Source organism: Neovison vison, chromosome 8 (genome assembly GCF_020171115.1).
Source record: "Neovison vison isolate M4711 chromosome 8, ASM_NN_V1, whole genome shotgun sequence".
NCBI lineage: Eukaryota > Metazoa > Chordata > Mammalia > Carnivora > Mustelidae > Neogale > Neogale vison.
This window is the reverse complement of record NC_058098.1, coordinates 106,608,395-106,634,343: the sequence shown is the minus strand read 5'-3', so window position 1 is coordinate 106,634,343 and position 25,949 is coordinate 106,608,395. Positions and strand designations below refer to the sequence as shown.

General features: G+C 49.0%; 1 protein-coding gene and 1 pseudogene across 7 annotated transcripts in view; both read right to left on the bottom strand.

Annotated features, from left to right (window-relative positions):
• PAX8 (paired box 8) overlaps positions 1 to 11,323 on the bottom strand; it is a 56,349-nt gene extending 45,026 nt beyond the window's left edge. For all 7 annotated transcript variants that reach the window (XM_044261589.1, XM_044261593.1, XM_044261591.1 and 4 more), the window contains exon 1: positions 11,260 to 11,323. In XM_044261589.1, the coding sequence (XP_044117524.1) occupies positions 11,260 to 11,284 (25 nt within the window). In that variant the 5' untranslated portion in view covers positions 11,285 to 11,323. The remainder of the gene's footprint in view (positions 1 to 11,259) is intronic.
• A 14,232-nt stretch (positions 11,324 to 25,555) lies between these two features.
• Positions 25,556 to 25,661, bottom strand: LOC122916663 (annotated as a pseudogene).
• Positions 25,662 to 25,949: the final 288 nt, after the last annotated feature.

Sequence of the window (25,949 nt, the reverse complement as noted above, 5' to 3'; positions counted from 1 at the left end):
ATGCTTACATTGATCCGAGTTGACCCACAACACAGAGCAGATCCCCCGGATACCTTGGGCCTCTCTTCGTCTACCCTGTTACTGGTGCTTCTCAGCAATGTGGACTAGATTGGGACTTCGCAATGGCACCTGGGTTTTCCTGGCTGGATCTCTGGGGTCCCTGAGAGTAGGGGATTTTTTGGCCTTCTTTTTTTTTTTAATCACCCACAAACCTAGGACAGTGTTCCGCACCGTAAAGGCCTCTTCCTAGTGTTTACACTTCCTAGTGAGACAGAGTAAGCATTGTATGTATGTGTGTGAGCATTTGTCACCCACGTGTATATGAGTGTGGGTGTAACTGGCTATGTGAGCATGTGTATCATGTCCAGGGGACTGGGGCAGGACACCCTGCACCCAGGGTACAGAATTTAAGGAGGCCCTCACTCTCGGGGCCAGCCTTCCCCTTGCATGAGCCTGAGAGTGAGCGCGTCCTTAAATCTTGCCCTCCCAGTGCCTCACCCTAGTCCCAGCTCTGGCTGGGTGTACCAGTGAGTGTGTATGTGTATGGTTCTGTACGTTTGTGTGTATGGGAGTGTGCCTGTTGTGTATATGTGTGTCTGTGTGTGTTGGTGCCTCTCCCTAGGCTTCAGCAGTCCCTGTCAGCAGGTGTGGGAGGCCTCCCTCCTCTGTTCCCCGGGTCAGTGTTCACTTAGAACAGGCCGCAGCCAGCACTCTCTGGACTTGAGTCTGCCCTCACTCTACCCCAGCACATTCTGAAGGCAGCCCAGTGTCCCTGACCTGGCCCTGGTCGGAAGTATGGAGCCTCTGCTGTGCCACTAGGCTTGTGAGGTCTGGACCCAACTCTGGGTCCAGGTAGATATTTGGTGTCACATAACCCTAGGGAGCTTCTGGGTGAGGCCCACAGCCTCAAAGGTGTTCAGGTAGTCCAGATCTAGAAGGGCAAGAGCCACAGATAGAAATATTCCTTCACACAGTGGACTGCCAAACATGCCATAAGAAGAAAATGCTAGGGGGCCCTGGGGAGCTGGAGAGGAAGGAAGACTTTAGGGGAAGGTTGTATCTGAGCTGGGCCGGTGGGGGGTCGCTGGTGGGGGAAGCACCCGACTAAGCTCTTCCCAAGCCTGAGGTCATCTAGTCCTCACAGCCGTGCGTCAATTTTCCTGCAGGTGTAAGTGGTTGAATTTATAAGACCCCCGACACCAGCCCCTTTGGCACTCCCTTTTGTCCTCCAGCAGCCAGGGGAAAAAGAGGCTCACCTGGCCTCAACAAGGGCGCTATCTACATGGAGCAGATTGGCAAACGCACACCAAATTGTCTGCAAACAATAGAAAGCTGTGCACAATTGCGTCCTTGCTGTGGTACGGACAGTGACTTCCAGGGGGTGGGGGCAGAGAGCAGTGTGGGCAGCGGCACGATGCGCTCCTGGCCTCAGATCTCCCGGGGAGATGGATGCCTTCCAGCCAACAGGAGCCAGCCAGCCAGGGACGAAGCTGTGAGAAAGCCATCAAGATAGCCACTGTGTCACTGCCAGCAGGATTCTTGAGAGCAGGTCTCACCTGCAGAAGCCTGAGGTCTGGGCCCACCTGTCACCGTTAGGGGCAGCTGTCCAGACAGCTCTGTGGCCAGCAGGAGAGGGGAAAGCTTGGGTGGCATGAGGATCTTCCCGGTGTGGGGCACTGTCATGTCATCACAGAATATGGGGACCGGAAGGACCTGCTCCTTGTCACACTGTCAAGGAGATGGGGGGTCTAGAAGGGAAATCCTATGAAGTCCGCACGTCTCTGAAGGTGGGGGAAGGGAGGACGTGCATCAGAAGTGTCTGGCTAGGCTTTGATTTAGCAGATGTGGGCAGATCTCCATGGCATTTGTACCTACAGATTGGCAACATCTTGCCATGAGTCGGCCAGTCACCCCACTCTGGGGTCCTTGGTGTAGACCCCCACGGAGCCGGCTGAGCCCACACGGGCTCCAATGCTGTCTCTCTAGAACAAGTGCTCCAAGGACCAACTAGACTCACGAAGGCCAGATGAGCTTTACACGCTGTCAGCAACGACGTGGTTGGGCCGGGGTGACTGATGGAGATAAATGAATGACCTTTGGTGTTCCCACTACCCAGATTGTTAGTTTTAGTCCTTGATTCGCCACTGAATTGTTTGGTCTAATTATTTCCCCTCCTTGTCAAGGGGTCTGTCCCCTTGACAGAGAATCACAAGACTCCAATGGCCCTGGGAAGGTGCTGCTCACCCCTGTCACCGGGTCAGCAAGTGCCACCTCGCTGGCATGACGCCCTGCACATGGTGGGTGGCCCACCATGAGGACTTGTTACACTGAAGTAAACCGCTGACTCTCAGGGTCCTATCTTGGCTCCAGTACCTCTCCTGCCCTAACACTCTCCTTCCCTTCCTCATTCCTCACCCCACCCCTTCCACCTCCTGAGACACAGCCAGATGCCCAAGGACCATTTTGACAGAACGATCTCAGGGTTGGGGTAGAAGACCAAAACAGAGCTGGGGTCAGTGATTTGGGGCTCAGCTAATACTAAATGTCACCCAGGGTTTTTGGCCAAGACAAAGCTAGATTATTATTACGCAAAGTAGGAAAATGCAAGAAGGGACAGGGTGGAGGGAGGGAGAGGGAAAGAGAGATTAGTGAATTTTTAAAAACATAACCATATGGTTTTGTGTCAATTAAGAACAAGTACCAAGACGTGTCTTTGTGTGGTTCTCCCTTACTACACGCCCAGCGGAGCCCTACACCCACTTCCACGCACCTGTCCTCTAAGTCACTACATTTTACCAAAGCCCTAGCATGCTCTGGATTCCAACAGAAAGCCCATGGATAGCCCGATCTAGTGTCTCCCCTATGACTGGGTTTTCTAGTAGAATGAAAGAAGGACTCACTTTGCAGAGTGAGCTCCTATAGCAGCTGACAGTGGCCACGGGAGTCCGAGCCAGCCCTTCCCCAGCGTGCTTTCACTTAACCCAACACTCCTAGGCAGTAGGCCTCAATTTTAACTGGAACAAAGTTTGGATGCTGGGTTGTGAGTTACTCCTGCAGAGTTTCACAGGAAATGCTGAGACAATGTAATTTTCTCTAGGGCATCTGCCCTAGAGAATTTTTGGAGACTCTCCTCCCTGTGACCAGTGGATGGAGCAGGACAAACAAACAAACAAACAAAAACCGAAAAATCCCAAACTCTTGAGTAGGAGCTATGTGCCAGGCGGGGATACTGGTCGTACTCCAGCACTTTCTAGAAGTCCTGCAACATTTTTGTATTCTAGGCGCACACACACGAGGAAATTCAAGCCCAGAGAGACAACTGACTTGCCCTAGGTCACACAGGGAGAAAACAGCAAGGTCAGCACAGGCAGAGCCTCCAAGGCAAAGCCCCTCCTGCTGCCTGTGGGGGTGGGGAGGCTCCCATGGCCCTGGCTTCCCAGGGGCTGCAAAATCCCTTGCCTCCTGACACCTCCTGGCCCCGGAGTTTATTCTAGGAATAATAGTTCTGCTGTCCTCCTAGAGAGGCTGAGGGATAAAAAATGCAATGCACACAGAGGACCCTGGGTGTGCAAACATGCAGTTCACAAGATGACAGCAGATTAAGCTGTTTCTTGGATGCGTCACCCAACCAGCTCCCCGACCTCTCTGCTGTGCTGGTCTGACAGCGACAATATGTCCCAAGGGACTAATTAGCACTAACTACTCAGGTCACTCCAAGGCCACTTAGGAGAACAAGTGCAAAAGAAAAACTGATGAGCATTGTGGCTGAAGACAGGAGAAGAAAGCCCAGAGTTAAAAGTGAGAGAAAAAGAAATATATAAAATATTTAGGGTTTTTTTTTTCCTCTCTCTCTCACGCAGTCTCTCCGCTTAAACCACAGAAGGGTTTTCATCCGAGAAATGCAACCAGCTACTCTCACAGCGAAGAGAGCAAACATTACCAGCTGATGTTACAAGCTGGACCACAGAGGCATCTCTGAAGGAGGAGATGATTTGGTTTTAAAGCCCTGAGTGAGAGGGACTCTGTGGAAGCAGCAGAAGGAATGAGCCTAAACTCAGGGAAATGAGACTGGGCACCGGCGATGGCCCCTGACGTCGTGGATGGGTCTTCCCAGTAACTCGGAAACGTCCATCATACCCACTAACTCATTAGTCTCTGAAATGGACGCACATAGGTAGGCCAAGTGCAGTTTAGAGCTGCCAAGGGACTGAGTTCCTTGCTGGCTTATGATAAATCGAGGTGTCGGAGAATAGTTGTCCCCTTTTTTGATGCAGGTGGAAACATGGCAGCCTTGGGGGCATGCATTAAAAGAAAGTCCCCTAACTCTGCCTTTCCCGGTGGCTGATCACCTCTTTCTTCCTCTCAGTGACCTCCAGGAGGGACATCGTCATGGGTGCCACTTCTCCCATTGTGCAGATGGGAAGACCAAGGACTGCACTGAAAAGGGGTCTATTCTAAGGAGTGGGAGTGTTAGGGACCCAGATGAGGAGAACAAGCTGACAGACAGAAGGCCCTGCCTGTTGCTGTCACGACTGCTGTCCCTGTAGGCCCTCACACCTTCTCTCATCAAGGGTTCTGGCCCAAATTCCCAGCGGAGCTGCAGGCATGAACCATGCAGTGGTACAGGGAGTTTGAATGAGCTGGACTTTGGCAAAGAGGGTGGGTGGAAGAAAGGGGTTTGGAGTCACATCAGCCTCTCTTAGCATCCATTGTCTTCTCTTCTGCAAAAATGTCAAAAACAGTAGCTGCCTGGTTAGAGTCCTAAGAATTAAATTAGAAGCTGAGGAAAACCATCCCAGGAAGAGCCCGCTGAGATACTAAGCCAGCTTTCATTTACTGAGGACTCACTAAGTGCCAAGGTGTGCTGAGCTCTTTCTTAACTCTAAAAGTGGCATTGGGAAAGCCAGTGTAGCGTGGGGCTGGCTGTGACGAGCCTTAGCAAGACTTGGCATCTTATTTGGCATTCGGGACTAGGGAGGGATCCTGAGGAATGAACACAGAAACAGAACCCACCCCTCCCCGGGGACCTCCTGAACCTCCCTGCCCTTGACCTTGGACATGCCTCAAGGAAGGAGATGCTGGTTTCTGCCCAGCCCCATTCCTGGGGAAGGAGCCCCAGTCAGGGCAAAGCCTAGACTCATGACATGAATTGTGGGTTTAAAATAGAAAACTTCCTGGGAAGATTTTTCTGGCCCCTGGTCCATGGAAGAGACATTTACTCACCGTGTCCCCACCTGGCTGAGGGAGAGACCTAGAGGGGCTTTCAAAAAACCCAAACAGGACTGTCGACATTAACTCTGGACTTAAGGAAATAGTTATGACCCTCAAAGGTCCACTTAAAAGTGAGCTGACAATGAGGAAGAGTGGATGCCTGCCCACCCACCCTACCCAGAGACTCCATCATGGAGTCACTGATCACTGACTGAATGACCTGGGACTGGCCTGGGATAGTAGAGCTTTCAGGAACCGAGAGACCCCTGGATGGCTCTTCTCTCTTCCTCCCCGCAAAGAAGCAGGTGCGGTCCCTGCACATACTTCCTAGGCAGAATGTCTTCTAGCTCTTTCTCCAAAAGAACTCGGACTATAAAGTGTTCCATTCTGAACCCAGAAAAGAATCACTCCCCCAACGAACTCGGAGTATGGGGGTGCCTTCTCCTCTTTTTATATGATGTTTTATATCCCCGTATCCTATCTCCTAAGGGAGCGGGGGCTTGTGGGGGCCAGTGATTCAGCCGGTCCCCAAGTTTCAACTGAAACAAAAGCCAATTGGATAGGGGTGCATTCTCCTGTCCTCTCCTTTTAAAACCATCTTTTTTTTTTTTTTTTTCCTTAAACGAAATTGTTTCTTTTATCTTTTGGCTCCTTGTGTCCTCAGAACCCTAGAGCTCAAAGCTTTCTGAGCGCAACTGAGAGCTCGGCCCCTCTTGGACTGATAAATAGAGCAGCTTTAAAATGCTTAGAACTGAAGACAGACCAACTGTGGCGAGAGAAAGTAAACACATCCATGCACCAGTCAACCCTAGCAAGCTCCTCGCTGAGATTACAAACTGCAGTTCCTGCCTGAGCTGGCGAGGATGCTGGAGCGGGCTGGCTGCTGAGGGTTGGGGGGGAGGTGGGGGCGGGCAGAGCCACAAAGCAGGCTTCTCTGCCTCAGTTAGTCGTGCCCCAGAGGAGACAGGTCACCTGGGAGTCTGCTCAGTACCAGGCTTGGATGTTTCTGAGCATAACAGACCCTGCCAATGGGTTTCCCATTGGTTTCGTACTTGGAAATGTCCCAAGAGAAGAGGGGACTAGCTCTATTCTGATTTAAAAGGACTCCTCTCCCTCAACCCGCATTCTTTGTGGGCAGGTGAAATTCCCCCGTGAGAAAACTGGGATTTTTCACAAAATACAATATGATCACTCCATAATTTGATAGGAATATTTGAGGCACTTTTCCCATGAAAAATAAATACTTTAAATATTCCCCCCCCCTCGGAAACACACACGCAAATTGTTTTTTATGAGAACCAATTAATAAATGCTAATTCATTCAGGCATATCTCTACTAAATTACTGTTTCATTTAATTGCAGGGGAATTTTCCATTACTAAACTCTCCCTTGCTGATTTTTTTTTGCATTATTTATATATTTTTTCAGTTTTACTAATAGTGAGATTGGTATGTGATATTATCTGCTGTTTGTACGTCTTAAATTTCTTTTTTCATTTAGAATGTTTCCTCATTCTTGCAGCTCCACGTAATCCGGGAGAAACATCATTAAAAGCAGACAAGATTTTATACATAAATGAGAAAGGCACTGGCTGAAATTAACCTGGCAGGAGCGCATCTTGTCTGATTGTGCTTCTCTCGTTTCAGTCGTGCATGAGTGTGTGCAAGTATGTGTCTCCACTCTGGGTTTGTGTGCAAACGTTTTTCTGTCAGTGAGTTGCAAGTCCATCTATGGAAAGATTGTGGGTGTACAGCTAGGAATGAAGATCCCAGGGGCTTTAATAATAAAAATAAACAACACTCAAATCTCTTTACAAGCCCCCAGAGCACAATGCGTATTTTCTTGCTTCCTTTTTAGGGACACCACCAAATCAAGACCTTGATATCTAGACACCCAAGAGCCAGACCAGCTGGCTCCTGAAAATCCTGCTTCTTTTCATGCATAGAAAAGTGAGGAAGTTGCCTGTGGTGTCTAGGGGTTGCTTAGGGCTATGGTAGAGATCTGTGTTCAAAAGGATGTGTTTTGAAGTAGAATTCCCATTTTAATATATTGAATGACAAAGGTCCTGTGCACCTGGCTACCTTTGCTTCTGTGATACGTTCTTTCATTTTGATTCTCTCCCCCCCTCCCCTCCCCCTCCCCCTTGCCTCCTTTCAGGGTCTTTCTTTTGCTCTTTATTCTGTCCCTTCTTTCTCTTTCACAGTAACATATTCTGGAGGGTGTGAATGATTAAACTGTTTACTCCGAGGTTTAAGTATAAAAAGGCATGTCACCGAAGTAAAGTTTCACCTTCATACCCAACTCTATCAATAATTACAGAACAGGGATGATGATTAGTAAGTCTTTCTTACAATTAGCTCTTATGAAAATTATGCCATTTATTCTGAGCATATGGAGTTCTATCGATTTTACTTTTAACAAAAATTAATTACAAACTGTAGTAACCTTCAAAATGAAGTCAGCATCTGAAGGGGTTGGGAGTAGATCCATCGAAAAATATATACCCAATAAAGAGCTACCCTCTTAAATTAGATATTTGAAGCCATAAATAGAAAGTTTTGACATATTATCGTATTAGTGGATGATCTCCTTTCAATAAAAATATAGCAGTGATTAAAATTTCATGAGACTGATTTTTTGTCTTATTTTTCCTCCATTTCCTTTGTCCTCTTCAGCAAAATTAGGCAGAGTCTTTTTGGGTAGAGACTGATGAAATTAATTAACTTTCCTTCCAACCCAAAAAAGTTCCAAATAAATGCTTCCAGTGGACATCAAAAAAGTGTCAATTAGAAATAATTACTTCTTATCAATCAGTGGGGCAATTAAAGTGACAAAGCTTGAAAAGATACTTATCTTAAAACTAATTCACAAGGTAGCTAAATTATCTCCTAATTAACTTGCATTGAGGAGGGTAGGAGGACGGACCCTCTTGAAACAAAGATGAATTGAGGAACCCCGATATCTCTTTATGTTCCTTGAGACTGTTTCCCATCCGGAGACCTTGTTTTCAACCCAGGCAAGAAAACTGGGAAGAAAATAGATCTCTCCCAAATGCATTTGGTCCCCTTTCCTCCTTTCATAGACCAAGAGGAGGGAACAGGGCTTTGCATCTCAGATTTAGGAAGTTAGAGGCATGTTCCTTCTGGATCTCATTTGACCCCTTGAATAATCTATTTTCAGTAGCTGGGGAAGAGGGTTGCCGGCAAGTTCTGGCACATAACTTTTAATGACAACCTGCTTGCTTTTACTAAGCTCTCTTCCTTGCTGATACGGAATTATTTTCATTTTAATACTTATGCGGCATTTATCTTTAAACATTAAAAAAAAGTGGTCTTGTGCTTTAAAGGATCTTTGTTCCCCGATGCTACAAAATTCCCAGCAGATTTTACAGAATGTTCAGCCCATTGCTGACCGGCACAATCAAAATAATTCCCCGTGTGTTCTCCGCAGCCCTTCAGAATAAAGCGTGTAGGGAAAAATATATATATAAGACCTTTCTTCAAAGCAAGATCAAACGACAGTGAGAGTCAACCAGACCAGGGTGAGCTGCTTCGGCTAGTCGGGTGGGCAGGGCCGCGCAGGAAACTTTTCTCGGGCTTCTTGGGCTTTTGGGGGCGCTCAGGAAACTTTTCTCAGACTTCTTGGGTTTTTGGAAAAGGTGGGTGCTCTCGGCCTCGGTCCCGCGAAAAGCCCCGTGACCGCCTAGCCTGCGCACCCCGGGATTCTGCTCCAGAGAAAACTTAAATGGAAGCTCTCCTGGCAAAAGACAACTCAAGAATGGAAGTGCCTGGGGAAAAGAGAGAAGCTGCTAAAAACTGATAGAAATGGGCTTATAAAAACGGGAGTCAGTTTATGAGTTTATCTTTAAATATAGGCAACGGTGTTAAGAAAACTGATTAGATAGAGGGAGGTCTCTGGCTCAGGTTTTCGTTAAGACAATTTAGAAAAGAAATGGGATAGCCTTGAAATGCTTGAGCTGTGTTTTACAGTTTTCTTCTGTTTTATTAGCATTAAATTAAACGAAAGGAGAAAGGCTCATTTTCCCTCCTTGCAGTTTTATTTCTTTATTTGTTGTGGGGGAAGGTTTAGAAGTAGACCCTGTGCCTTCCTTAAACGGAAAAATACCTCTGTCCTGGCCCTGCAGGGAGTGGACGGCTCTCTCTCCAAACCCAAGGACAATTTGCATCTGAGCCAGTGGGGAATGACCTCACATCTTCTGGGCCAGTTGCTGATTAAAAATAAAGTAAAAATAAATGGTGTCGTTTCCCCCCTTTTCTTCTTTTATCCCCATTTATTCTGAGTGCGTCTAGAATGAAAATAGGTAGCGAAAACAAAATCAAGCCAACCCAAGAGATCGTGACCTCGTCTAATTTCTAGCAGAACAGAGGGAAAGGGGTCTGGTGCAGCACGGTAAATTCGAGGTCCCAGGGCACCCAATCCTACCATTGCCTGAAAGGTCAGGGGAAGGTCGGGCTGCGGGCTGGGGGAGATGGAATCGGGAACCCAGAGGAATTGGCCGGAACCAGGGGCACTGAGCTCGTCCTCAGAGACCGTTCCGATCCCGAGGCAGGGACGACGTCCTGTATTGTACCCGGGTTCGGCTAATGACCGAGGGGCGAAAACCTGGCCCGGCCTCAGAAAGTGGTCAAGGAGCGTGCGCGGCGCCGGAGGGCGGCAGGGTAAGGGGAGCCAGGGAGGTCCGCTCGATTCCCTGACTCGCCGACCCCGCGGCTCCCCGGGAAGGGCCGCGAGGTCTCTACTCCGCACGCCGAAAGCGGCCCCGCGCCCGCAGAGGTGGCCGGGACGGCTCGGACCACGCTCTTCTAGGGGCACGGAGGTGGCGAGGCAAAGTACTGCTGACTCCTTCTCCCACCTTAGAGCAAGCCAAAAAGAGCAACCTTCCGGAGCCTCGCGGGGTTCCCCGCACCCCTCGTTGTGGAGCCTCGGCCCCCGGACCCGAGGCTGCGCGGCGAAGCTCGGACTCGTGGCTTTCTCGGCTAAATAGAGATCTCAGCCGCGCGCCGTGCCCGATCCGACCCTGCTTATTATAACAAATGTCCCGTTTGCCGAGCGGGACTTCATATTCGCCGAGAATTCATCTGAAATATTGATTTCCTCTCACTTCGCCGGCCCAAATCGATAGCGTTGCGCCCTGGCCCCATAAATCGCTTTCCCCGCGGCCCGCCCGGCTCCATCCATCACCGGGGGCCGGACCGTGTCTCTGCCGGCTGTCCACACTTGCTGCGCGCCAGGGCGGCCGTGCCCACCGCGCTCACCGCGCCCGCTGGCCCAGACCCTGGGGCTCTCTCTCCGTTAACACCTACCCCCACCCTCCCCGCCGCCCCCAACAACCCCGGCCTGGGCCAGGAGGCGGGGAAGAGCAGGCGCCCCGGCCAGGGAGGGACCCGGAGCGCTTTGGGAGGCTCTGGGCCGGGTCACCGCTGGGGAGGGGGTTCGGCCCCGCGGGCAGCCCGATGCTCGCAGGCCGGACGCCACGCGCGCCTCTCTCTGCTTGCCCCAGGCTCGGCAAGGAGGAGTCCGAGAGCAGCTGAGGGCACTCAGAGGCCCCGCAGGCCCCGGACCACGGGCTTCTTTCCCGCCCGCTTGAGGGGTGCGCAGGGCTCACCTCCCACCAGGGCAGCCAGGAGCAAGAGCTGCGCGCACCCGCGCTCGAGGGCTTAGAGGTCGGGGGCGGCCCAGGGCCTGAGAGACGCAGGATGTCCTCCCCCATGGGACATGAAAGACGGAGGTGCGGCGCGAGGGACACCCCTCTGACCCGCACGGAGAGCTCCTCACCGCTCCGTGTGGTCCGCAGAAACCAAGGCCTGGGGAGGGCGGCTCGCCGGGCCGAGAGGGGGACCTCGGGGCCTGAGAACGGCGAGACGGCCGCCGCGGAGAGCTAGGCCAGCGGCGCCCCCGGCTGCGTCCCGGCGCAGGTGGGTCCCACGAGCCCGGAGCGTAAGCTCCCCAGCCCCACCGACCCGAGCGCACGCACGGACGCACGGCGACGCGGGGGCTCTGGGGTCCCGGCAGCGACGCGTCCTTACCGGATCTGATGGAGTTGTGAGGCATCGCCAGGGAGTCGCTCGCAGCCCGCCTAGGGCTCAGGGCTTCCTTACGCAGGTCCCCGCCGCGCCCGCCGCCACGCCACTGCCCTGCACAGACCCAGGGAAAGGGGCATGAGATTCGATGTCCCTGTCTTATGCCTTCTCCCCGGGCCCTATCCCTCAGGCTCTCATCACGTGGCTGGAGTCAGAGGATTTTTAGGCGAAGGGTGGCCCACCTCGGCCGGGCTAACACACGTTTGCCGGGAGGATCCGGGATTGGGGGTCCTCTGAGGGAGCCCCAAACTCCAGCCCGGGGCCCTCTTCCTCTGTTGCCCCAGCCTTACCCAGTTTAACTCAGGAGGGGGAAACACTGCCAGGCTCCCTGGGCCCCTCTCCCTTCTCGAATCACCGCTGTCCCCCAGTCACCTTTCAGCCAACCCCTGGGCAGCATACCTGGCCAGCCGGCCGCCGCAGGCCCTCACTGCCCGGGTCAGCCTGTGAGGGTGCCCTGGGCCCTGCGTCTCTCCTCGTTCTGAAGTTTGTTCCCATCCACCCGGCATCGCCTACCGGTTTTATCCCGCCAGGGCCCTGAGAGATGGGTCTGGAGAGACTCGCAGGCCGCGGATTGGCTGGCTGGGTGCAGGGGGGTGCGGGAAGGGGAGGATTTTGCAAGGGGGACATGGCTGAGTGGACTCAGGAGTTAGAAACATTCGCTGGAGCTTCTGTTTCCAGCGGAGAGAGAAGAGGGAGGCAGCTGAGCCCTACCTCATCAGGCCTGGATATATTGGAAGAGTGGGAGATGGAGGCCTCAGAGCCTGAGGATGAGGGTTTCTGGGTCCTCCTGGGGTCACTGACTACCAGAGGTGAGAGACACAGTTTCTCTGTGACACCTTGCATCCCTTCTTTCACCCCCCCTCCCCTCTGGGGAAGCAGTCTTTTCTTCTATAGGAGGGAACTTTTGTTTTTAAGCCTGTTTCTTAAGGTAGAAGCCTGCAAATAGGGCTGGAGACAGGAAGGCAGGAAGGTCCGACCTTCTCAGCACTGGTGTGGACTTCTTCCAAGGCAGAACCCTGAATAGCCCCGGAACCCACTGCGTCCATCTCTCCCAGACAAGAGCCACAAACTCACATTATTAGATTAACGAAAATGGTCCCATAACCTCATTGACAGGGCTTCTCCTCCTCCAAAACACACCGTCACCAGCCAGCCCTCATTCTTGCCCTTTGGGGGTTTTGAACTTGAAAGAACAGCTCAGAGGGCGGGCAGTAAGGGTCTAGATCTCACTTTAGCACGGAAGGGTGTCAGATGGGGACAGGACTGAGCTGGCCTCTGGCCTAGTCTGGGGGAATCAGCAGCCTTGGGAGCTGGGGGTCCTAGGTGGGGAGAAGATGGGGTGTCTTGGGTAGGAATGAGCTGCCTTCTCTTTGATCATAGGTTTTTCTCTTCTGTCCAGGAGGCTGGGTCCAGGGAAGATGGTGCGTGCGAACAAATGTGTTGGAGCACCTTGCAGGCTGGAGATAGGGGGTGTGGGGGGGTGGGGGTGGGGCAGGGCCTGGATGCTCCCCAGTCTCAGACCAGATGGCCAAGCTCAGGAGCACAACTCCTTGGCCTGAAGGGACTGCTGCGGGATACAGAGAACAGAGATAGCAGAGTGAGAGGGGAGTGAAGGGGCAGAGGGAATGTCTCATTCAGGAGGATGTGCATGTGTGTACACGTGTGTGTGCCTGTGTGTGTAAAAACACACAGTGTTTCTTAATGAAAAAACAAAGTTTTGAGGGCACTTGGGTGGCTCAGTCATTAAGCATCTGCCTTTAGCTCAAGTCATGGTCCCGGGATCCTAGGATGGAGCCCCAGGTCAGGCTCCCTGCTCAGCGGGGAGCCTGCTTCTCCCTCTCCCACTCTGCCTGCTTGTATTCCCTCTCCCTCTGTCAAATAAATAAATAAAATATTTTTAAAAAAGAAGTTTTATCTTTCAGGTTAATTCGCTTCTTCCTCTCTCCCAGGCTTTCTTGATTTCATAGAAATTAATCATTTTGTGAAAAGAAAGAGCAGAGAATATGCGTGTCCCCAAGTGGATCTTCCACATTTGTAACAATGGCCCTAAACAAAAACAATAGGGGCCTTACTGTGTGAAAAGTTTCCCCAAAATTGTTATTTAAAATTGCTCTGTGGTTTCCAAATGTCCAGATCCTGTACTTCTCTGGTAAGACCACTGGAGAGGGAAGATCAAGGGTGTTGGGATGGAAGTGGACCTCGGCGCAGGTCCGATGGACACTGCCGTGGGCCAGCTGATCACTCTGGTGCCCACTCTGCTTCCGTAGGGGAGCTTTGGGGCAGTAGACATGGAGGCTGACTGTCCACTCAGGCTCCCTTCCACCAAGGAGGCAGTGCCCAGGTGAGCCCGCCAAGCTCTGACCCAAACAATTCTGCAAACCTCAGAAGTTCTTCCCAAGCCAAGGGACTGAGAGGTACCAATCACCATGGAAACTCACACATCCATTCTTGCTTTTCTCCCACTCGACAAAATAAATCCACCCCCGCTCCCTTTTCTGGAAAACTCTTCTCACAGGATCAAAACAGCCACTTGTCTCATTTGTGAGCTCATTTAAAAAAATCATTTAAATATGAAAACGAAAGGTGCAAAAAGCCCATTTGCATGTCATGAGAGCATCCCTTCCCTGGACTACAGGTGATAGCAGACAGCCAGGAGGAGACCTAGCAGAGTTCTAGAGCTAGCAAACAGGAAGAATATAGTAAGCCCTACTGAGGAGATAAACCCAGGCCTCTTGGTACTTTTTAATCACAATCAGAAATCGGACATGGGTAACTTACTGCTTCCTATTTCCCTGCCACCAAGGTCTGGAAAATGGAATTTTTAGAATTTTATTTTTAAAGATTTTTATTTATTTTTTCGACAGAGAGAGAGAGAAAGAGAGCACAAGCAGGGGGAGTGGCAGGCAGAGGGAGAGGGAGAAGCCATCTCCCTACTGAGCAAGGAGCCTGACTTGGGGCTGGATCCCAGCACCCAGGGATTATGACCTGGGCCAAAGGCAGATGCCCAACCCAAGAAAATAATTATTAATCAGAACGCCAACTCAGTCTCTTTGACATCACTCTCCTTCTCTGCAAAATGAGAGTTTGAAATACATATATTTCAATATTTAAGCTAAATACATTAAAATATATTTATATTATGTCTATTTAAATAAAAAATACGTATTTCAAAAACTCATATCTATGAACATTTTAGTTACACATAAAAATCTTAAGCCTTCTTCTGATGTTACTTAATATTTCAAGATAATCTAGCATCACGAATGAGAGACTCCTGGATCAATGGGACATTTAGAACATAATTTTTAAAACCGACACGTCCTTCTCCAGCTTTTCTTAGATTTGGGGCCCATAAGGTTTTCATGCTGAGATGATCAACTGGAAACCTGTGGTTGAAATCCAGTTACAATTTTTTTGAACTCTGTTTTTCCAAGAAAATGTGATTAATTGCCGATATGAAATTAGAGAAGAAAGAGTAGCTTTGGCTTGCCTTTAAAAATTGGACAGATCTGGCCACAGATCTGAGTGTTTCTTTGCGGAAATAAATGTTCTTTCAGGTTTAACATTCAAAGAGTCTGAAATACATGTCAGGTATAGTTGCCTAAGTCCCAGGAGTATTCTGTGAAAAAAAATTTTTTTTTTTTTTTAAATTCTAAGTTGACCTGCTGAGCCTTCAAAACATGATCTTTTTCCCCCCCAGGATTAAGCCAACATCAGCAGAGCCAGTGGTTGGGTTTGCCTGAGATAAGACAGAAAGCCTGCCCTAGATGTGGGATTTTTGGTGCTAAAACCAAGCTGCCCTAGGCATACCAGGAGGAGTTGGCCCTCATAGCTGACAGCATTAGGAAGGACGGTAGTTTAGGGTTTCTATAAGCAGCTCAGAGTTTACACGGGCTACTGAGGTGGCTGTTTAAGTGCACAGGTAGAATCCTATCACCTTGTGGCTCAGGATCCTTGGCCCCTTGGACTCCAGCATGGACCATGGGCCTTACTTCTTAATGACAGGACAGGGAGGGAATCTGGGACCCCTCTCTCCCATTTTGACATGAAGCCTTGGAAGTTCCTCTGTGCAGACCACCTAGAGGCCAGCCTTGGGGGAAGATCCCTGCCCCCCCAAATGCTCCTTGCTTACCTGCCAATGCCCCCTCTCCCTGCATGGGAAACAATTCTGGGACTGAAATGCATTCCCTGGGAAGAAACCAACAGCCCTCTGCTAAGAGGTAGAAGGTGGGCGTTTCCGCCCTGGCTATGGGAAACAGGACCATCTCCTTTTTCTTTTCTTTCTCTTTCTTTCTTTCTTTAAAAGATTTTATTTATTTATTTGACAGAGAGATCACAAATAGGCAGAGAGGCAGGGAGAGAGAGAGGGGGAAGCAGGCTTCCCGCTGAGCAGAGAGCTCCATGTGGGGCTGGATCCCAGGACCCTGGAATCATGACCTGAGCCAAAAGCAGAGGCCTTAACCCACTGAGCCACTCAGGCGCCCTCCCTCTCCTTTTTCTGAGCCTCACTTGCTTATTCAGTGGGATGTGGGTGCAGGTGGGGAGTGTGGAGGGTGAGACCGGCCTCATAGATTTGCTGCAGAGGAAGAGAATTACGAACGTGGAAGCCCTTTGGAAACCACAGCTCTGCACAGAAGTTAATTATTGTTAGGCAACAGAGGCCGACCAATACTTTCAAGAAGGGTAGAATTATAACTCCTCTGAAATTTTGCTGGAGAAGCCCATTCCTTTAATCCCCTTCCCAAAGTTTGCAACATGAGTTTTTCTAACAGCCCTGTGAACCACGGGGTAATGGACAGGTGAGCTGTGGGACAGGAAAGGGCCAGTGAGTCCATGTGCTGTGTGTGTGGGGTGGGCTGCTGTGGAGGCTGAGGTGTCTGTGAGGAGAACAGTGCATGGTTTGACCCACCAAAAGGGGAGCAAAGCCAATGGCAGAAGGGGAGGGCCAGCACTGGGCAGAGCCCCCAGACTCCCCGACTTCCCCTTCACAGAGGGCAGAAGTGTTGAGGGCACCTGCAGGTTGTGCTCTGCCTTTCCCCCTCCCAGGCTTGCCCTGTGAGGCTGCAGCCCTGTGGGATCTCTACCTTGTCCCCACACCTCAGGAAATGGCTGACAGCCTGCCCAGAGGCCTCCTGGTGGCCCTGCCAGAGAATCAATCATTAATGAGCCTCTGTTCCACCCCTCCCCCTCAGGCTGTCCAAACACAGAAATAGAAATACAGGTCCTGGCAGGTGAGAGGAAAGGCCCATGTGTACAAGGCAGTTTGGAAAAAGCCACCAACTGCGTGTTTGTCTGGTTGGTTTTGGGTTGGAGATACGTCCTGGGCATGTGTCTTTCAAGTTCTTTGCCTACTCGCAGCCTTTTGATGACTGCACCTGGGCTATCTGGAGGACCCCTGTGTAGGAAAGAACATCACTGGGGAAGCGAAGTGGAAGATGACAGAAGGAAAGGACAGGAACGAGGTATACAGGGATAACACATCTACTTTTTTTTAGTTTTAATCGTTTTTTTTTTTTTCAAAGCTACAAATAATTAGCAAGGTCCTTTTGCAACCCATTTTACAGATGAGAATACTGAGCCCCAGAGAAGTTAAGTAGAATATCCAAGGTTACCCAGCTGGTAGATGGATGACTCAGTGACCATATAAACACTAGCGATCCAGGTCCTGCCTTAAGTGTTAGAAATTCTGCTCACCCCATCCTACTTCCTCCTACTCCCCAGCACCTACCCACCCTCCACTCGGGAAGGAAGGTTCTGGAACCCAAGGAGTGGCCAGAGTGAGGTCAGACCCTCATGGCCAGAAAACTTTCCTGCCACAAGAGAGGAGAGCAGCTCACTCAGCAGGAATGCCCTCCCCTTGGCCAGGCTCCTGGTCCAGCCCTGGGCAGCAGGATTCAGGGCCCAAGAATCTTCTCAGGCCAATGCCAGGGCACTGGAGTGGGCTGCCTTCCTGACAGCTGCTTTTGGGGAGGCGCCAAGGAAAAAACCCAGACCCAGGGCTCTTCATCAGGCTCCAGGCTGGCTTTGTTCTCTGTGGCCTTGGACTGCCAGAGCTTCCTGCTGTTCATACAAACCACAGACCGGGGTATGGCCTCCCCTACCCCTTGGCAGTGCCCGGGGCCCTGATGGAAAGACCAAGGGACCTTGCAGAGGAGTGGGGGGGAGAAGGGTCAGGGTTGGGGGAGGTTGAGGGATAGAGAAAGTTCTGGAGATTTCAGATGCCTTTTGCCCCTAGCTTTCACTGCCTGGCCCCTGGAAGGCTGCCCGTATTCTGAACAGAGCAATTCTGGGCGCTTTGCCACACTTTGGGCTTAGGCTGGACTCAAGACTACTTGCATTCTGCTGTAAGCCCCTGGATTCCTTGCTTTTGGAGAAGGAGCTCTGAGGGTTTACAACTTTGGACCCTGATTTTTGTATCTCTCCTCCAGTGCCCCAGCAATACGTCCATCCTTGTTTGGTGGCCCCCACAAAAGGATAGACACACTCTCACCTTGAGGGGATGTGAAGCATAGGATTGCTTTCTAATAACAACCACCACTACTATTATTCACAAGGTATCATCTAATGCTAGGGGCTATTAAGTGCCTTACACACACCCAGCAAAGCTGAGTTTTGAGGCAGCTGGGGCATACAGGTCGCTCTGGGTCACCCCATTGTTGAGCAGCAGAGTCAGGATCTGAACCCAGGCTCATCGGAATTGAAAACCTGAGCCCGCATTCTCTCCGCTACCCCATGGGATGTTTCAAGGGCGTGGACAGCTCTGTAGCTTCCAGAAGGCTGTTGGACCAAACTTGAAAACAAACTGGAAAATGAGTTTCGTTTGTCAGTTTCAGGGGCCACCTGTGGCCGAAGGGCTTGACCCCTAGTGAAGAGACAGAGGTTTCCTTGGCCCTCAGAGAGACCAGGTAAATGGAAGAATAAAAAACAAAGCAAAGGTTGGGGTCACAATGCATTCCACCTCTCCCTCAAGGAATTCTCACACATTTGGCAAAACACAGACACAGAACTCGTTTGTGGCAAGAACGAGGGAATCATCCACCTATACATTTTTCTTTTTCAGCTTTCTTGAGGTATAATTCACAAATAAAATTGTAGGACATTTCAGGTGAACATCATGTGAATATGTTGTATATATTGTGCAAGAGTCCCTACTATCTAGTTAATGAACACATCCATCACCCCTCATGTTTCTCTCTCTCTCTCTATCTCTGTGGGTGAGAACATTTACATTCTATTCCCTTAGCAAATGTTAACAATGCATTCTCTAAGTAAGTGTTAACAATGGCAGTCTCAATGTTTTACGTTAGATCCGCAGACCTTAAACCTATGCAAGTTTCAAAACTTTGTTTTAAATTTCTTTTTTTTTTCTTTTTCAGGCGTATCCTCTTCATATAAGGTAGCATTTCCTTTTATTTGTCTTAAGCTCTTCTCCTTTGAACCTCACATATTATGTACTGTGGTCTTGCTGATTTCTGTTTATATCCTCCCCATTCCCTGTCAGTTATAGACTTCAATCTTGTCTGCTGGGAGAGACTTCAGTCTTTTAAGTAGAATCACTTCCCCCAGAGCTCACTCCAGCACAGAGAGCCCAGAGTCCGGGGAGAGATCTTTTCCCACTTGGATCCTGATGCTGTCCTCCACCGTGCAGATGGTGTCGGAGTCATGACGGCAGGGCTGGGGGTCTGGCAGCCAAAGCTGAACCCTGGCACACTCCTGTAGGGGCTGTGTAATGGGTGCCAGTCACCCAATCAAATTTCTCTGAGCCCAAGTTTCTGAATCTGAGAAGCAGAACTATTAATGGTCCTTCTCTTTCATTATATTGCAGTGATTAAGTCAGATAAAGTGCTTGGAGCACAGTGGGTACTCCGTGAATGTTGGCCACAGTGGAGATGATAGAGGCCACAGTTTCTGAGAATGGCATCACTGCCACGATACTCAACACCAGAAGACATGATACTCAACACCAAAGGTGGTCATCGAAGAAGGGGAGCGCAGAGAAGGAGGATGGAACATTCTGGGTCCTAGGACAGCTGGTCCTCCTGTGGCATACGTGAGTTCTTTCTTTTTCCCGGCCATCTGCAGATGTGCACTCACCCAGCATCCTGGCCCCTATCTTCTGAGTATCCAGGACCACACTCATGGATCAGAACCGGCTCCATTGCCCGAGGAGCCTGCCAAGTTCTTCAGCCTGAGAACTCTCCTCCCAGAAAGTGTTCCTGGGGATCCAGAGAGTGGAGTCTGGAATAGAAGAAGACACCATTCCTGGGAGGGCTGGCATGTGGCTTCTAGAGCTCTGCCTCTTCAGGCTGAGCTTCGTGGTGGGTGACGTCTGACCCAACTGCCACTTTCTCGAAAAGCTAGAGTCTTAGCTAGTTTTCTTTCTTTCTTCCTTCCTTCCTTCCATGCATAATATATCAAAAACAATTCAAACAGTAATGATAAATGGCTCCCATCCTCCAGTCCTTAGCCAGCGGTAACCCTGTTATCTATTTGATGTTTGTCCTTCCAGAACTTCGCTATTCGTTCCTTATGTCTGTTATGGTAGAAATTATGACCTTTGTTTTAGGAGCGTGTGTTTCAGCATACAGAGTAGCCTACTGTCTGTGAATTTTGCTCTGCAAGTTGCTTTTATTCGCTTAGCCATGTCTTGAACATTTCTACATGTCAGTACATAGCTCTACCTTTGAACTTCTCAATCATAGTCCACAATATGGATTGAAAGCACTCTAATTGCCCCCCTTTCCATGTATTTTTGCCTTCCACCTTTTTTCTTATCAAAATTGGTTTGCAACAAACTCTTTGTGCATGTGTGTGAATATTTTCCTGGCAAGATAGGAGATGAGAAATGGAATCGGGGCACAGTCTGGGCACCTTTAAAATAGGCAGGACTAATTGGCTTCCTAGTAGTCTGGTTTGGCTTCTCTCTTCATTGCTCTTGAACATTCCTCTAAAGATGGAAGGTAAGCAGATCAGGCAGAGTAAGAAGAGAGGTACTTGTGAGGTTTCCTAATCCAGGGTCATTGTCATCCTCCAGGCAGGGACAAAGGTGTACAGAAGTCAGGGTGGGCATCCTGACCGGGAAATGCTCTTCTCCCTGAGAACATTCCTGACTGCTCAGAACTAATTAGGGAATGAAGAAAGGGTTCACTGCAACCTCCGGGATCCCAAGGCCACCTTCACGGATCAGACTGGGTGATTGAACTCACTGTTATGGTCTTTCCTTCAGGAATTAAGAGGGAGCTGGCCCCTCATGCTTGAGACTCAGTCTCTGTATTTCAGAGCCTGACAAGTTGTGAGCTCAGAATCAGAGAGGACTCGGTTTGTGACACAGCCTTGCCCTGAGCTATGTGATCTTGTGAAAGTCAATTACTCTGATTCTCAGGTTCCTATACTTAGTAAAAAAAAAAAATGCATATCATATTCACATCCTATCAGTAAGGTTCTGTGAAAGTGGTTTGTAAACTGTTAAGAAATGATGAATTTGAAGCAGTTATGATGATGAGTGTAATGTGAGGGTTACCTCACCAGGAGAGTCTTTCTCTTTCCTTCCCTCTCTCCTTCCCTTCCTTTCCATGAATTTAGTTGCACAGGTGTTTACTGAGCCTCTACTAAGTGCTGGGCACCTTGCTAGGACCTGGGAACACAGTAGTGACCCAAACAAGAATCATATCTTTACGGAACAATGAGGCAGGCTCCTGCAGGGTGCCATGATGGGGCTGGAGTGGGGAGTGGAAGGTGTAGGGAGCACAGAGCAGGGCACCTCACAGAGCCTTAGCTGTTCAGAAGGGACCTCTAAGCAGACATTTGAAGAAAGAGGTGCAATCAACCAGGCAAATAGAGGAATGGGAGGAAATGGAGGTCGAATATTCTTGTATGGACAGAAAGAAATCCACAGTATGAAGGTCCAGAGGCCAGGGGGTGCCAGGCACATTTAGGGAACAGAACTCACTGTAGTGGGAAATGAAATGCCATTGCAGTGTGTGTGTGTGCATGTGTGGTATGGGCTGAGAGATGTGACTGAGAATTTGTGCAGGGTTAGCTCACTAACGTCCTGTAGGCATGTTAAGGAATTTAGATTATTCTAAATATATTCTAAATGTTCTAAATACATTTAAATGTATTTGAATTGCATATTTAGAATATTAAATATATTCTATTTAATATATATTTAGAATATTAAATATATTCTAAGTTATATTCTAAATGTTTTAGAAAGTTCTTTCTCACTGCAACTTTAGAAAATTCTTCCTCACAGTGGGTTGGAGGCAGACAGGCTGCAGGCTGGAAGAGACTGTGTTCCCATGATTCCCCTTGGGGGGCGGCGATGGGAACATTGGGTCTGGAGAGAAGCAATGCTGGAGATGGGGTGGTGGAAATACTGTCATAGCCAGCTCTTGACTTTCAATTTCATCCTTGGTCTGGTGGTGACAGTCTGCAGCCCTACAAAGACCAGACTGAATATAAGTGCTAGTCCTGGCTTATCTTCCTGCGTCCTCTGGAGAGCTCTGATATTGGGTCCCCCAAAATTGTAACTGCTGTAGGCAGATCTAGCTCTTCTCACCTCAAAACCTCTTAATGGCCAAGGGAAATCTCTGTCTGATGACAGATCAGACATGAGAGGATGGAGACGTGGGTCAGACTGTTATAGACTGGCTGACAGATGAGATCGGGAGGGGACATGTGCCTCAAGTTGCCCAGGGTTTTGGATTTCAAACCCCATCCAGACTTGGATACCAGTAGCCCCCTTGCGGCTGAATGATATGGGATGAAGGAGGGAGTGGAAAGGTATACAAGGTGTGGGTGCCAGGCTTCGGACTGAAGCAGCAGGACCTCGGGAAGGTCAAGCAGCTTCTTGGGCCTTCACGTCTCCATCTCCGTAAAGAAGAATGTAGAAGCTGGAAAGTGTACCAGCTCCCAAGTAATAGCATAGGGAAGCATTTCCTAGAGTTGTGCCCTGAGCGAAAAACACTCACTGTCCCTACACCCAAGTTCTCTTGTTTTCAATACAAAGTGCTTTTAATTTCATTGGGTTGGCTCTTGGGAGCCACTGTGTGTGCAAGCATCTTGAAAACCCTTAGGTAGTAATAATACTGTAGCCTGATACACTATAGTGAATAAATGCTGTCATATCCATGATTTCATTTAATATGTGTCTGTTCGTATGTCTATTACTATGTATTATTATGTATATCGACTATATAATAATGGAGAATACTACATGTAATATATATCAAATATATTTATAATTTCTCACTATATATAATAATAGTGTATGTGTATATATACTATATTATGTAAATATGCTGGCATGAGATTCTAATATGTTCCAATGCATACTTGGTGGCTCCCTTGATCACTCAGAGAAAATGACAAAGCTCCCAAGTCCTCCTCCATCAGTGCACGCCACCCCGTCACTTTCCTCATACGTCTCCTTGCGTCTCCTCTTTTATTCTGCTCTAGCTGCACTGGCCTTTTGACCTTCCTCAGACATGCCAGGCTTGTTCTCACTCGCTGAGTCTGATGCTTGCCTCACCTCCAAGTCCTGGCCCCAACCACCTTCTCATGGAACCCCTCTCTAGTCCCCCTTATTGCAACCTTCTTCCTGACTCTTTATCCCTGTTCCTCTGCTTTATTTCTCTCTGCCACTGACCTATTATTGATCATGTATTTATTTGTTCGTCACCTTCCCCCTCTCCCCATCAGTAACAGATAAGTGGCATGAGGGCAGGGAGTGTTTGTCGGTCTCACTCACTTTTGTGTTCTCCATGCCTAGAAGAGTGCTTGGTGCATAGGAGGAGCTCAGTAAACATTTGGGCTTGCATGAGGGTTTGATGAAATGAATGGTAACAGCAAGGATAACAATGACTTAATTGTAACCGAGTGGTGCTAGGCACTGGGCACACAGCAGTTAACAAGACAAACACTGGGCCAAAGTCTCAGCTATGAATGCCCCTCATTGGTTCCTGGCAGCTGGTGGTAGAAGCAGAAACTCCGTAGCCCTTCACTTTTTACCTGAGAAGCCTGCCTGCCCAAATCCTTCTTTGTTCCAGGCATCTGAGGATGCTTGGAGGAAAATCTAGGTGGAAGTTGGGCTCAGGTCCTGGCCATGGTCAATGAGAGGTGTATAGGGAGCTGCCTCCCCTAGGTTCCAAGGGCAGGGGTGGGGGACAGCAAAGCCAACCTCCTCCTCTTTGGCATTCAGCCCTGACACCAAGGGCTCCAAATCTCTGGGCAAAGGTCACAGCACCTGCTGCCCAGGGGACATGTGACCAGAGCGCTGCTGAGTTGGAACAAGTCACACAATCAGGTCATTGTGCTAAACATGCAGGCCCCCTTGCCAAGACACACCCCATTCCATTCCTGCCAGGCCTTTCTGGGGCCCTGATTTACAGGGGCTCCAAACTGGGGAGGGTGTTGTCTCAAAGGTCTTAGGGAAGGAGGGTCTTTTCTGGGAGACCCATTTGCTCTGGTCTGGTCTGAGAGCCAGGAAGAAGTATTTAAGTGAGAAGAATGCAGTAAGCCCATTTGGGTTTTAGACCCCACAAAGAATGGTAGACACTGGCAACATCACTACTGTTTGACTCTTGGTGACACTTTGACTTTAACCATTGTCTTCCAACATTTGCTTTGGGTGGTGAAGATGGTGAAGACTGCTGATCACTAACTTTGATATTTTAGAAATCCCCAAAGGTTTTCCTCCTGTCATGACTGGGTCCAGGGAGTCCCATGAAGCCCTCTCTTAGAAGGAGGTCTTCTTTCGCAGAACCTGAGCACTCCACAAGACAAGGATTTGGGGCTATTGAACTGTGGATGAACCTGCCAGACTAAAAAATATGGTGGGGAAAGTTTCTGGAGAGCCAGACCAAGTTGTCAGAGAGTACATCCCAGTTTCTCTGTTTTTAAGCTGCATGGCCTTAGGTAAGATACTCTGAGACTTAGGTTCCTCACTTATAAAATGGGGATGATAATGCTTGTCATATATGATTGTAGATGATCTTAAACAAAATGAGGTCTGTAAAATTTTGGCCTGTACCACAAGAATGTGTTTGTTACTGTCGCTGGAATAGTGAGGACTTGGACAGGGCTTAGCACCTTTTGTACACTCAGTCAAAGCTTACAGGTAGGTGTCACTCCACAGGCCATTCAGTAACTATAGGAGAGTCCCACCAAGAGTGGGTTGTTTACTTTTTTCCTTACAGGTGACCCTAACAGAGATGACACGGTGCGGTAGCTTTCAGCTGGGTTGACACAAAAACCTTGATTTTTAACAGACAGGAGAATAAGGAATTTCCTTACTACACTGCAAGATTCTTGAGCATGGAGTGTGTAGAGAGTAAAACAGAGGTGAATTTTCATTTGATCTTAGCCAAAAGCTTGAGAAGGGATACGAGGTGAATTGGAGTCAGGGAGCTTGAAGTAAACCAGGACGACCTTGGGTCCGAGGTACTTCCTATGGGTTTAGAGGTCCCAGCTCTGCTTTGCTCCAGTTCTCAGCACACCTTTCTATGAAGAAAGAGGGAAAGACAATAAACAGGACTCACCTTTTGCCATGTGACTTTGTGGGAAGATATTGTTCTATGGGCTGGGGTCCAGGCGCCTGAGGGGCCCTTGGCCATAACCCTAGCTCTTGAGGCCCAGCAGGTGATTTTTGCATTCCAAATTTTATCTCTCCAGAGTCATTCTCCAGAGGAACACTCCCCTTTCCTCACTGGCCGCCCCCCCCCCCCCCAATATGAAGGAAGGTCTGGGCAAAGGGAGGAGGAGCATTACAATTATTAGAGGTAATTTTTTTGGCATATGCGTGTCCATTCTTCCACATCATTTGAAGAATAGACTCCCTTTGCCCCACTGAACTACTTTTGCCCTTTTGTCAAAAATCTGCTGGACATACTTGTATGACTCCATTTTTTATTTCTCAAGACCCACTAATCTATGTATCTCTCCATCTACCAATACTATACTGTCTTCATTACTGTAGCTTCATAGTAATTCTTAAAATCAAGTAATGGGAATCCTACAACTTTTTTCTTTATACAAAATTATTTTGACTAAGTTTTCTTTGCCTTCCCATATAAATCTTACTTTTAGTTTTACGATTCATTTAACAGCAAGTGGTAATGATCAAACTGGTCATGGTTATCCTCAAGTTATTACCCTAGCTGTGTTGTCATTTCTCAGGGTTGATCAGATAACCTAGGGTCAGACTTTCCTCACATAAGATGAATCATATGAATCAGAATCGGTTTGTCACCAGCATTTATAAAACCAGAGGTAGAAAAAGAACTAGGTCTGGGAGCACGTGCATGGTCTTAATACAGGAAATCTTTAGCCTGGAAGGAGCATTACAATTATTGAGCACCTACTTTGCAAGCCCCAAGAAGGTAGTAGACGCTGTCCAAGGTGCTGCCTGTATGCCACGTCCGCCCTTCTGGGAGCTCTTATTCCAAAAGAAAAGGGTCCCGAGACCTTGAATTTTGGAGTAGGATAGGCTTGGAGGCTCTGCTTTACCAATCAGTGGAGGGCCTTAACAAGTGACTTGGCCTCAATTGCCTCCCCTGTGAGATGGGGCTAATTAGAACACCTACGTTTTGAGGGTTGTTGAAGATTAACTGAGATGAGAGAAGTAAAGCACATGA